Source organism: Festucalex cinctus, chromosome 3 (assembly GCF_051991245.1).
Source record: "Festucalex cinctus isolate MCC-2025b chromosome 3, RoL_Fcin_1.0, whole genome shotgun sequence".
NCBI classification, from domain to species: domain Eukaryota; kingdom Metazoa; phylum Chordata; class Actinopteri; order Syngnathiformes; family Syngnathidae; genus Festucalex; species Festucalex cinctus.
Window position 1 is genome coordinate 33,242,988 of NC_135413.1, and position 11,535 is coordinate 33,254,522.

At 43.5% G+C, this 11,535-nt stretch overlaps 2 protein-coding genes across 2 annotated transcripts; both read right to left on the reverse strand.

The window, feature by feature from the left end:
* Window positions 1-453: 453 nt before the first annotated feature.
* Window positions 454-6,357, reverse strand: LOC144016561 (uncharacterized). Its single transcript, XM_077517837.1, has 3 exons — window positions 5,009-6,357; window positions 4,554-4,582; window positions 454-2,625 (listed from the first exon to the last, which is right to left on the reverse strand). Exons 1-3 carry the CDS (start codon window positions 5,160-5,162, stop codon window positions 1,705-1,707), a joined length of 1,104 nt encoding a protein of 367 aa, XP_077373963.1. The 5' UTR covers window positions 5,163-6,357; the 3' UTR covers window positions 454-1,704.
* A 1,536-nt stretch (window positions 6,358-7,893) lies between these two features.
* tmed6 (transmembrane p24 trafficking protein 6) lies at window positions 7,894-11,185 on the reverse strand. The gene is made up of 4 exons (XM_077517842.1): window positions 10,901-11,185; window positions 10,177-10,303; window positions 9,539-9,693; window positions 7,894-8,727 (listed from the first exon to the last, which is right to left on the reverse strand). The coding sequence occupies exons 1-4, from the start codon at window positions 11,117-11,119 to the stop codon at window positions 8,494-8,496; spliced, it is 735 nt and encodes a 244-aa protein (XP_077373968.1). The 5' UTR covers window positions 11,120-11,185; the 3' UTR covers window positions 7,894-8,493.
* Window positions 11,186-11,535: the final 350 nt, after the last annotated feature.

Here is an 11,535-nt window from a genome sequence, read left to right on the forward strand (position 1 = left end):
CGCTCGTTAGCTAAGTCCCGGCAAACCAAAAATTTGCATTATGTGATCAAACAGGCATGAAAAGATTCAAATATTTCTGGTCCACAGTAGATCCAAAACAGTGTAGACTTTGAAATGTGGACAACTTACAAACAAACTCGCACACGTACACAACACAGACACACATCAATGGTGCTAAAACCGCCGCTAGCAAAAGAACGCACGATGACTTCCTGGAAAGATTTGTTTGTTTGCTTTGGCAACTTTGTTTTGTTTTTTCATCAACCGGTCGCTTCATGCTTTCACTTTGTCCCGCTGACTTTAAATGAAAGTGTGAAACAATCACCTCAATAATCTAGTGAACATTTTCTGTTATTACAAAAAAAACAAAAAAACATCAACTCGTACATGAAGGTCATGCGGTCAATAATTGATGCAACTGAAGAAATGACTAATGCACTCGACACAAAAAAATGCAGTTGGGGTCTTTATTGATCTCAAAATAGTCTGTGATACAATGAACTATCCTATAATACATTTGAACAATTTAAGGGATTCGAGGAGTTGCTGGAGACTGGATTAGAAGAAGTTATTTCAAAGGAAGGTTACAATATGTTCAAATGGGGCAGCAGATATCTGGGAAGACTTGCCATTGCTTGTGGTGTTCCCCAGGGGTCCGTATTAGGACCTAGATGATTCCATTTTTTAATAACAGCTTTCATGTGTTGCAGTCATTAGAACTCTTTTCTCGGATGACACACTAACTAAAGCTAGTTTCAGTATTAGTTTATTACTTGTGCGCAATATTTTCAAAATTACGATGGGAGTGACATCATCTTTTGGTGCTTTTCGATTGGCTTCTGCGAGATGACGTCACTTCTGTGGGACACACTTTCAAACGTCCTTGTTCCGGTTCATATCCAAAATAAATCGACTTGAAATCACATTTCAAATCATCCCCGAAGGCTCATGAATGAAATTCTGTACCAAAGACTAAAACAAAGGACATTTTTGCTATCATTATAGTGAGTTTTAGTTCGTTTTGTAAACATCAAAAGTAGTTTCAGTTTGTTTGTTTTTTAAAAGCATTTTTGGTTTTATTTTATTTCATTAACGAAATTGTTTTTTAAATTAAATTTTTTTTTTTTTTTTTAGTTAATTAAAATAACCTTGTTCCCTGTATATTAACTCATTCACTCACAACCATTTTCACTTAAGTGTTTTCCTGGATTTTGACAGATTTTTCAAGGCCTGCGAAATATTATATTCTGTTGCTATAAAAATATGGAACCTACCAAAAGAGAGATTAGAGTCTCTTCTTTTATCAGGGAAAAAAAGTATATTACTTCCTGTTTCCGCTGTGCAACAATTAGCAATAGAACATAGCTAAGTTTCATCGTTTTTCACAATTCTGCTTGGAACTGTGGGGAAATCAGCTTGTTTTAACATGGCGTGGTTGATCTCTTATACTCTGCTGCCACTCAACCATTTTCTGCAGTAGAGAGACTGCATCAAAGACTTCTCTATGCTCTGGCATAAAAAATGTATAAGTACGTCTTTGGGACACTTAAAACATTTAAAATATGACGTATTTATACGTTTTTGGGAGCTAATGAGTTAAAAAAAAGCGAAAGCAAATCAATTGGGGAGCCTTGAAAAAACAACAACAACAACAACAACAAAAAAACGTCTCTGCTGAGTTTGAGTTTATGTTGCTGGCTTGTGTCAAAAGCGACGTTGCGACCAGAAGTTAAGAATCTGTGCCATATTTTCATAATACAGCAAGCCCAGCTCCTCTTCTAGACTGCTGGGTGACATCATGCTGGTGGCCAATTGCTGGTAAAAAAGGGCGGACGGCATCTGAGGAGCTGCCGGCACTAGTGGGTAGTTCCACATCGGGCTTGATGTCACCGGGGCAGAGTAGTTCCACATTGGGGTTGATGTCGCCGGGGCCGGCGACATGAGCGCCGGCGACATGGGGGCCGGCGACATGGGGGCCGGCGACATGAGCGTCGGCGACACCAGCACCGGCGACACCGGCGCCGGCGACACCAGCGCCGGCGCCGGTGCGGGGCGGGCAGCCGGCAAAACAACGGGCACCTGTTGTGAAGCGGCAGGCGGCTGGTTGGCGGCCATGTTGGCGGGCGTGTTGGCGAACACGGTGGCCAGCAGGTTCTCAACGTTGGCCGGCAAGCCCTCGTCGACAGGCTCCCGCGCCGGCGCCGCGGCGGCGCCGCCCGCCGCCCTGTGCTCGGCCATGATGGCCCTCAGGCCGTCGCGCAAGGTGTCGCCGTGGCTGATCTGCAGCGCCACCGTCAGCGTCTGCATGTCGGCGTTCAGCTTCTGGCTGACCTCCTGGAACTTGGAGTCGGTGGAGCCCGCCTTGAAGAAGGTGGCCATGGCGTTGGCTTTGTACACCTTGCCGATCAGGTCGGTGGCGTCGGAGAGACTTTTGGACAGTTTGACGAGGGCGTCCCTGACTTGTGGCGAGGCGTTCTCGGGCCGCTGCTTGATGTTGAGGACCATCCTCTCCAAGTCCTGCACGCGCTCGTAGACCGGCCGGCAGCGGGCTTTGGTGGACTTGTTGGCCGACTTGACCAGCTTGTAGACTCCCTGGCACAGCCCGAGAATCAACTCGGCGCCCTCCTGGCAAACAAATACGCGCACGCGTCAACTTTGACGCCTGTTAATATGTTTGTTCGCTTCCCACTCAAAAGTTTTGTTTTGTGGGAGGAGTAAAAATGAATAACATCAACAGGTGGCTTTCATGAAGGGATGAACGATAATTATCGGCAATTATCCACCAATAGACCAATGCGGATTTTCATGAAGCTGAAGAAATGACACGAGCCGGACAGGAAGTCAAGCGTCTCGCATCAAGGTTAATCCAGTATATTTCAAAATAAAACCGTTTGCCAAGTTTTTTTTTTTTTTTTTTTTTTTTTTTTGGGAGGGGGAGGGAAGTTAGCTAACTACATAACATGACATGAGTCGGCTCATAATAAATGAAACGTAACAAAATAACACTATTTAAACACAAAACGTACTTTGCCATGGTAGAAGTCCCAGAAATCATGTCCAAAAAGCAAACGGATGTGACAACTATGGAAGCCCAAAAGTGTCAAAATTCAATAAATAAAAAGGTCATTTTGAAACGACTATCGTGTAAATAAATAACAGACAATGATGTAATATTGCCATTAAATTTTAAAATGAGGTGTTAGTATTATTATGAAAAGTGTTATTCTATTCTTTAATATGTAACAAATATTTTATTTTGGTTATATGTTTCATTATGATTATTTTAACAACGTCATACTTTTTTAAGAATAATGACATATAATTAATTTTCAAGGTTTATAAGATAAGAAAACGTTGTTTTACAAAGTCAGTTTTTATTTCCTAATGTCCTTTTCCACAATGGTCTTCTTTGACAAAATGGCGTTTGACAGCTGAATGACTTGCCTGTCAATCAAATGACATGAGGCGGAGCCAGTTACGTGATTGGCTGAGTCCCTTCTACAGACATGAGCAGCAGCACTTGCAGTATCGATTCACGCGCGGGCAGTTTAGCGCCTGATGAGGAGCCGCAGCGGTCACAGGCTTGCTAAAGCGTGGACACGGAAGAGAAGTCACTTTCACAAGTTTTTGTTGTTGTTTTGTAGTCGTTTAGAATCGGATCATAACGTAAAGGCCTTGTTAAACGTCTGCGTCAGGCTACGGCGTAGTCGTCATGGTGATCTCGGCTCAAACAAGTGGTCCCACCCACTGACTTTGATTGACAGGCAAGTCGGGCTGTCAAACGCCATTTTGTCAAATAAGACCATTGTGGAAAAAAGGACATTAGGAAATAAAAACTGACTTTGTAAAACCACGTTTTCTCATCTTATAAAACCTTGAAAATAAATTAGATGTCATTATTTTGAAAAAGTATGACCTTGTTAAAATAATCATTATGAATATTTAATCAAAATAAAATATAATAATATAATATAATATACATATTAAAGAACAGTATGAACACTTCATAATAATACTAACGCCTCATTTTACAATTTAATGGCCATATTACATCATTGTCTGTTATTTATCAAAAAGGCCTTTTTATTGATTGAATTTTGACACTTTTGGGCTTCCATAGACAACAGGCAAGCGTGGCTATTATTTACAAAATCGGACTCGATATACGCGGTTGTTATCTCGTGAACTCAACTCTCCAGCGCCATCTTGTGGTCAATAGGCTGCAGATTTGCGGAAACGCAAGGCACGCGGCGTAATTGTCATTTTAAAAGTGCATGCGGAAGCCGTACGGAAAACGCGCCGCGTCCGTTCCGGAGTCGGTGTGAATTGGATGTCAGAGACTCTCTGGAGTTGCCAGCGAGTCGTTGCTGGCTGTGATGTTGGTTGGAAGAAGATTTCATTGATTCATATTCATGTTTACTTGTGACATCAACAACATGCTTCAATTCGAAACAACGAGCGCCATGTCCAAATGATTTGAAACTTCTTTTTTTTTTTTTGTCCTAACCACGCACGCACACAAATGAAATCGAAAGATGATGTCGTGTACTCACCGCCACCGCTTGGACTGTGTCGCACATGTCTGCAATAACAAGCAAGCGGACTGTCAAGACATGAAAACCAAAAACAAAAAACTTTGAAGGACATAACAAAGTTTGTGAGGGTTGAAAATCCATCCGGAAATATTTTCATCTTTCAGGACATTGACACTTTTTCTTTTTACAGTTGTAGCTAACCCTTCCACATTTTGTCAGCTTATTTCAACCATCCCAATTTTGAAAAATAGCAACAAAAACAAAACCAAAAAAAGCATCCATTCGATCGTTTTGGACAGATTAGGGAGCGGTCGCCAGCCAATCGAGTAGACGTCCCACCTCGGGACAAACACGCATTCCCGCCCGGGGACAATTTAGCATCTCTAAGCTAGCTAACAGGCTAATGTGATTTTTTGGGGGGGATTTGCGATGAAAAACGACATGAAAAAGACGTGAAAATCAGACCAGCTCACCTTCCTCGATCTTGTGCAGGACCAAACACGACGACGACGACGGCCACAGCAGCGATTGAACTCGTCGAGTGTACCTGGAAGAACCCGTCGGACCAAGCCCCACCAAAAAAACAACCTTGCGGTCTGACGAGTACTTCCGTGACAACGCTTTCATAACAAAGTTGTCACGCGATGCGGGTGAAGATGATCGTCACCATCCAATGTGTGACCCTCAGCGGGGTCCTGGATGACGCGTTTTTACGTATGAGCACTGGTACTTTTCAGAATTTACGAACATTGACGTTTTCTCCCCAAAACACCGTCTGTATGAGTTCCAGGACTTTAACAAATTTACAAACTTTGACGTTTTCTCCCCAAAACGCCAGTCCATATGAGTACGGGTCGCTTTGACGTTTCTTGGGACCGGGTGCCCCAAAACACCCATATCAGTAGGATGAGTGGCTGATAGGAACTGGACCCCCAATAGAGGTCAGAGTTTGGTCTGCATTGCCAAAGTTGGATTGCTTTTCAGTCAGGGTTAGACGATTGTGCTCATCATATTTATGAGAGGTTCCGGTCTGTTGACTTCACTTTTGCTTCATCAAGCCATGATGATCTTCAACAGAAAACATTCTATTCTGTCTTTGCTCATTCCTTCTCCAGAGAAAAGATTGCCGCAAGAAACGTTGTTTCTCGTGTTGGCACAGACTGTTATGATTCCAAGATTGCTAAACAAGAAAAGTACTCAGTGGGATGTCGAACATCGACCAATTAACTCTTGGAATTGTCATATTGTCGTCAGTGTGTTTTGGCGAGCCAAAAGAGGCGTAACGGGGAAGGAAACGACAGACGGATGCCGACGCTGCATCGGTTGATGTGGTGGAGGAAAAGTTGAAGCCAAAACTCTCAACTCACCTGACGATCGACATTCCCGCCCTGCTCAGCGCAGGTCGCGTCAATCCAAAGCCAAAGTTGCAGCCTGATGCGTGCTGATCAAAGGCGTTTCCTCAACACACCCTTTGCTCACTTTTTACAGCGCAAAAGAATCGGCGGCCTAAACAAGTCTCGGCTTACTGCCTCAACAGCCACGATATGAGACGCTTGCGAAACGGCAGTCGCGGTGAGCGCTTCCTTACTAATCCGCCCTCGCTTTTGTTGCGATGCTTCCAACACGTCTCGTTCTCTCAGGCGACAACTAAGCAGCCCCACAAAAAAAACTGGGATTGCCTTCCCGTCGACTTCCAGAATCTGAAGCCAATTTGTTGTCATTGCACATGCGCAGGTGCAGAGCAACCAAATAAATGACGTTTAACAGGCTTAAAGCGTCCACGAAACAATGAACAGAGGCTGACAGGACAGGACAGGACAGGACAGGACAGGACAGGACAGGACAGGACAGGACAGGACAGGACAGGACAGGACAGGAAGGTCGTCAGGCTCAGTGGGCGCTCCGAGATCTTAGGTAAGAACCTGGTTTCAAAACAAAAACAAAAAACTGGCACAGGACCAAGATGGGAAGCTTGCCAGCGAGGAGGGAGGAGCCAGAGCAAAAAAAGATGCGGGCACAAGTCTTGAAGAACAAGTCCAAGTCGAGTCTCAAGTCTTTGACCCACAGGTCCAAGACAAGTCTTCAGATTCCAAATCCAAGTCAAGTTTCAAGACGAGTCGCTGGATAAAGTCTGCAAACGCAAAAACTCAACCCAGCTGCTCCAAGTTTTCCATGCTGGTGATTGTTTGTGTCTCGTTGGTGCGTTTGTCTCACCTGGCAAGAGCCAGATCGGTTTTGCGCGTCACTCAAGGGAGTTCGCCGCAAGATCCATCTGGGATCTCGCCACAATCATTCGCTCGGGAAAGGCGGGCGGGACGTTCTGCGCGATATTCGAGCTGATTGCACCATGCGTCATTCTACACGTTTATTTCAACCAATCACGGCCACGGGTGAAAATTTCGTCTTTGTTCTTACTGGAAGGGAGGAAAAGCACAAACATCTTCCCAGCGAGAAATGCACGAAGCGTCTCAACATTCAAAATTCATGTCTCCAATATCACACAAGTCGACTGCCAAAGCTGCAAATCAAATTCCGGCATTGAGAAGGAGGACAAAAGAAAACTGGAGGAAAACGTGAGAGACGTCAGACAAGCTCACCTTTCTCACGGAGTGCGCGAGTTTCCCGCCACCTGGAGAAACGAGTCCCGCCCACCTCCTGCTTCAGCAAAAACAGCAAGCGGTCTGACGAGTGCATCCGTCAACGCCTTCAGGACTTGAAAGTTGGCAAGCGGGATGGTCGCCATCTCATCTGCTTTTCGTTTTGGCTGACGGTGTGAACAGGTGTGACCGTTTTCTCCATGGTTCTGCTCACCGGAGACACGGGAGGATTTCCCCTCCGGGGCCCGAGTCGTCTCCGGGGGTAAATTCCCATCGCACGTCGCCAAAAAGGAAGAAGCGCCGCTGCACTCTTCCTTTATTGCCGTTTTTCACACACTTCCTATGAGTACCGCCGGGTACCTCACGATACGATACGATATGATACGATATGCGATACAAGGCAACGATTTACTCACGATACGATGAGGAGCAATATATTGGTCAGGTCATAAATCCACGGAAATCTACCATACAACTACTCAGGACATAAACTGATCATGCAACATCGTCAATTGTTTCATTATTTTTAAACCAAAAATAAGTCATGAGCTTTTGCCAATATGGAAGACCAAAACTGCCAAAATTCAAAATAAATAAATAACTAAATAAATGACTAAAAGTGAAAATAAAAATGGATGGAAAAAAATAGATAATTCCAAAATTATATCCAAAAAAATAAATATAAATGGAAATAAAAAGAGAAAATATAAATAAATAAATATTTGTATTTCATTTTTGAATTATATTTTTCTATACCCGTTTTTATTTTCACTTTTAGTCATTTATTTAGTCATGTATTTATTTCGAATTTTGGCAGTTTTGGTCCTCCATATTGGCAAAAGCTCATGACTTATTTTTGGTCCAAAAATGATTTCCAACAAAAATGTCGTTGCCAGTGACAAGCGAGAACAATGCAATTGTTTTCCACTGGATGGCACAAGAAACTATTTGTGCACCCACTACTTGACTGAATAAATACATTTCATTTTCAATTTTGAGTCATTTATTTATGACTACATTAATAAATAAATGACTAAATAAAAGTGAAAATAAAAACGAATATAAAAAATATAAATCAAAAATTAAATACAAACGTACATATACATACAAAAAATTGTGCTCTTTTTATTTCCATTTATATATATTTTTTTGGATATAGTTTTCGAATTATATGTTTTTTTATATCCATTTTTATTTTCACTTTTAGTCATTTATTTATTTTGAATTTTGGCACTTTTGGTCCTCCATATTGTCACAACTTCTGAGACAAAAATGGACATTTAAAAAAAAAAAAGAAGAAGAAGCAGGCGTGAATTTTGGAGGGGAATGTTGGCGAGCGAAGCGAAGAGGTCATGAGGTCATCAGCAGGCGCACGGCTCGCCGTCGTGGCGCGGCGTCGTGCCGAAGAGGCTCTCGAGGAAGCGCAGTTGCAGATATCCGGACAGCACGATGAGAAGGGCCAATGCGGCCGAGCAGAAGCCCACACGGCGCCGCTTGGACGCCAGCAGGAAGCGGTCGGCCCCGCGGCGCAGGCGACCCGCGTTGTAGTGGCGGAACATGTGGAAGGCGGCGTTTTCCACGCGCCGCGTCGACGCCTGCAAAAAGCAACACGACGGAAAACCAAAGTTGCCACGCCTCCCTTTCAACTTTGCGTTTAAAAAATATATATATATATATATTATTTTTATTTTAAAAAAAGAATTAAAATTACTTTTAAATTTTTTTTTAATGTTTAAAATTTTTATTATTATTATTATTATTTTATTTTATTTTTTTTATTCGACAGAATCAACATTTTTGCTGTCGATAGAGTTCGGACAACTCTTTCAGCAGGGTAACAATTGTGTCATTATTTTTGTCCTTGAAATATATGAAGAAAAAAAAATGCAGTGAAATTATGCACTTTGGTCAAACAATTTAATCTTGCTGATATCCCCTAACCGACCCTCCCCCTTTTCTCTCTTTATTTCTTTAGTTTAAGTTTGTTTATATTTTGTGTTCTCTATTTATAATGTTTAACAATGTAGTTTGTCAATTCGTGCTGCACAATTGAAGTTAAACAATAAAGAAAAAAAGGGCAAATTCTGGTTCAGCAGCTAACGAGATGGCGTCCACGTGTCATGTGACCAGCAGTTGACCAATCACCACGTAGTACTCCGCGCTGTGATTGGTCCACTGCTGGTCACATGCCATGTGGACGCCATCTTGTTAGCTGCTGAAAACTGAGTTGGCCACGTCAAGTGCAGACTGCCCCCTACATGTTAAAAAGTTGGACTATGCCTAGATTTGGATTCATCTGGAGAAGTCTAATTGGGATTTTGTGACGATCAGAAACCAATCGCCAACGTTGTCATTTTCAGCCCAGCCTATAAAAAAAAAAAAAAAAAAGTGTTTGCGACGGCGAACCTCGATGATACTCAGCGTGTCGTTGAGCTTCTTGGCGTCGTCGTCGTGTGGTTGAACTTTTTGTTGTGTGCGCTCGTAGTAAACGCCGAAGCTGAGGGACACTTGCATGCTGCCGAAGCGGTTGTGGAAGTTGCTGAAGCACATCTGGTAGAAGCCTGAAGCGCACACACACACACACCAAAAAAACAAAGAAAGAAATGCAAACATGTCAAAAGAATGAATAAGAAGTTTTTGGTGGATTCTGGCGCCCCCTGGAGGCAATTGCGAGTGCCTTCCCTGTGGGAGCCCCATAGGATCGATGTTATGTGAAGGTGCTTTTCTATTGGCTGCTGCTAAATGACGTCACTTTTTGTGACACTTTCAAACGTCCTTTTTCCGGTTCATAGCAAAAGAAATCGACTTAAAATCATATTTAAAATAATCCCAAAATGCTCATGCACTAAATTAATTACCAAAGACTAAAAGGAAGGACATTTTTGCTATAATTATAGTTAGTTTTGTAAACATAAAATGTAGTTTCAGTTAGTCTTCGTTTTTTAAAAAGCACTTTCGTTACTTTTATTTCGTGAAGCAAATTGTTTGTTGAATTGTATTTTTTCCCATGAGTTTGAACCAAAACAACCTTGGTTGTGACGTACCCGTCTGACGGGCGTCCAGCTCGACTTGGCCGTCGGCGTCGTCCACGGTGGAGAGCAGGAGGCCGTCAGGAGCGTTGACCGTGACCGACAGGTGGCGGTCGTGGCCCACGCCCGTCACCCGCTGCACCTGGATTCAAACAACACCCACAAAAAACAAACTTGCTTGATTTTTGTTCCCCATCCATCACTACTAGCGCCACTTACGGCATACGAGTACACTAGTGTCCTCGACTTAAGGCGTTTCCATTTTACAACGGTTCGGCCTGGTCCGCCATTTTGGCTCCTTGCCCGCCATTTCGCCCGCAGTGTTTACCCCTCGTCTGCTATTTAGCCCTTTGCTAGTGCTAGCTAGCGCTTGTGCACTTGGAGTATATTTGGCTTTTCACTTTCTTTTTTTTCTCTCCACCATATGATAGACCCAAAGAAGAAGAAAGCGGCGTCTTCTATCAATGTTGGTCCAGCCAAAAGAAAAGCAGTTACCATGGAAACGAAGATAGACTTCATAAAACGATCACAGAAAGTTGAGACGCCGACGAACATCGGCGAAGACTTCAGTCGGACAGTGGGGAAATTCGGGTTACATCGCTCACGTAAACAGAACTCCAACGCAACTCGAGGACTCCTACTTCGACGTATGGCGCAAGTGGAACTAGTAGCGGACAGAAGTTTCTAGCGTGGAGGCAGGACAGCGTCCGTCTGTCCGTCCTTCCGTCGGGCGTCTGACCATGAAGCTGAGGTAGAACTTCTCGCCGTGGTGGGCAAAGTGCCAGAAGCAATCCATGCCGGCGGCGGGCAGAACCAGCGCGAAGTCGTACTGGTCGGACCCCCAGAACAGCTCCTGGTCCGTCATGTTGGGGCGGGGGCCGCTCAGGGGGCCCCCGCGGGCCCCCGAGGCCCAAAGCAACGCTGGAAGCAGGAAGCGGCCGAGCGCGTGCCGAGTCATGTCCGACGGCCGGATTGAAGACGCTCGCCCGGTTCCGACCGGTCGTCCGCCCGCTTGTGCGTGGCGGGCAAATGATTAAACCGCGTGGGAAGGCCGAGCGGCCCCACAGACGCACAAACCGCAACGCAAACACAAACTACTCTTTTACTCACAACTCACTCAAGTATCACTGACTACTAATACTTGGATCAGTAGATCAATCAATACACATTCTGCGCATATACACAGTCAAATGAATAATAATAACATTAATATAATAAATAAATAAATATAATAGTAAAATAAAGATTAATAATAAATATTAATATAATACATAAAATTAATATTTATATAATTAAAATTAAATAAAAACGCGCAATACAAATTTCACGCACGTACATAATGAAATAATGCTAAATAATATAATGAATAAAATA

Excerpts from the sequence above, each read along its gene's own strand:
- tmed6 (XM_077517842.1), bottom strand. The coding sequence starts at position 11,119 with ATGACTCGGCACGCGCTCGGCCGCTTCCTGCTTCCAGCGTTGCTTTGG. Across the intron at positions 9,694-10,176 it reads GCTGGACGCCCGTCAGACGG|GCTTCTACCAGATGTGCTTC; the intron begins GTACGTCACAAC and ends TGTGCGCTTCAG. Across the intron at positions 8,728-9,538 it reads ACACGCTGAGTATCATCGAG|GCGTCGACGCGGCGCGTGGA; the intron begins GTTCGCCGTCGC and ends TGCTTTTTGCAG.
- LOC144016561 (XM_077517837.1), bottom strand. The coding sequence starts at position 5,162 with ATGAAAGCGTTGTCACGGAAGTACTCGTCAGACCGCAAGGTTGTTTTT. Across the intron at positions 4,583-5,008 it reads CCTGCACAAGATCGAGGAAG|ACATGTGCGACACAGTCCAA; the intron begins GTGAGCTGGTCT and ends TTGTTATTGCAG. Across the intron at positions 2,626-4,553 it reads ACACAGTCCAAGCGGTGGCG|GAGGGCGCCGAGTTGATTCT; the intron begins GTGAGTACACGA and ends TTTGTTTGCCAG.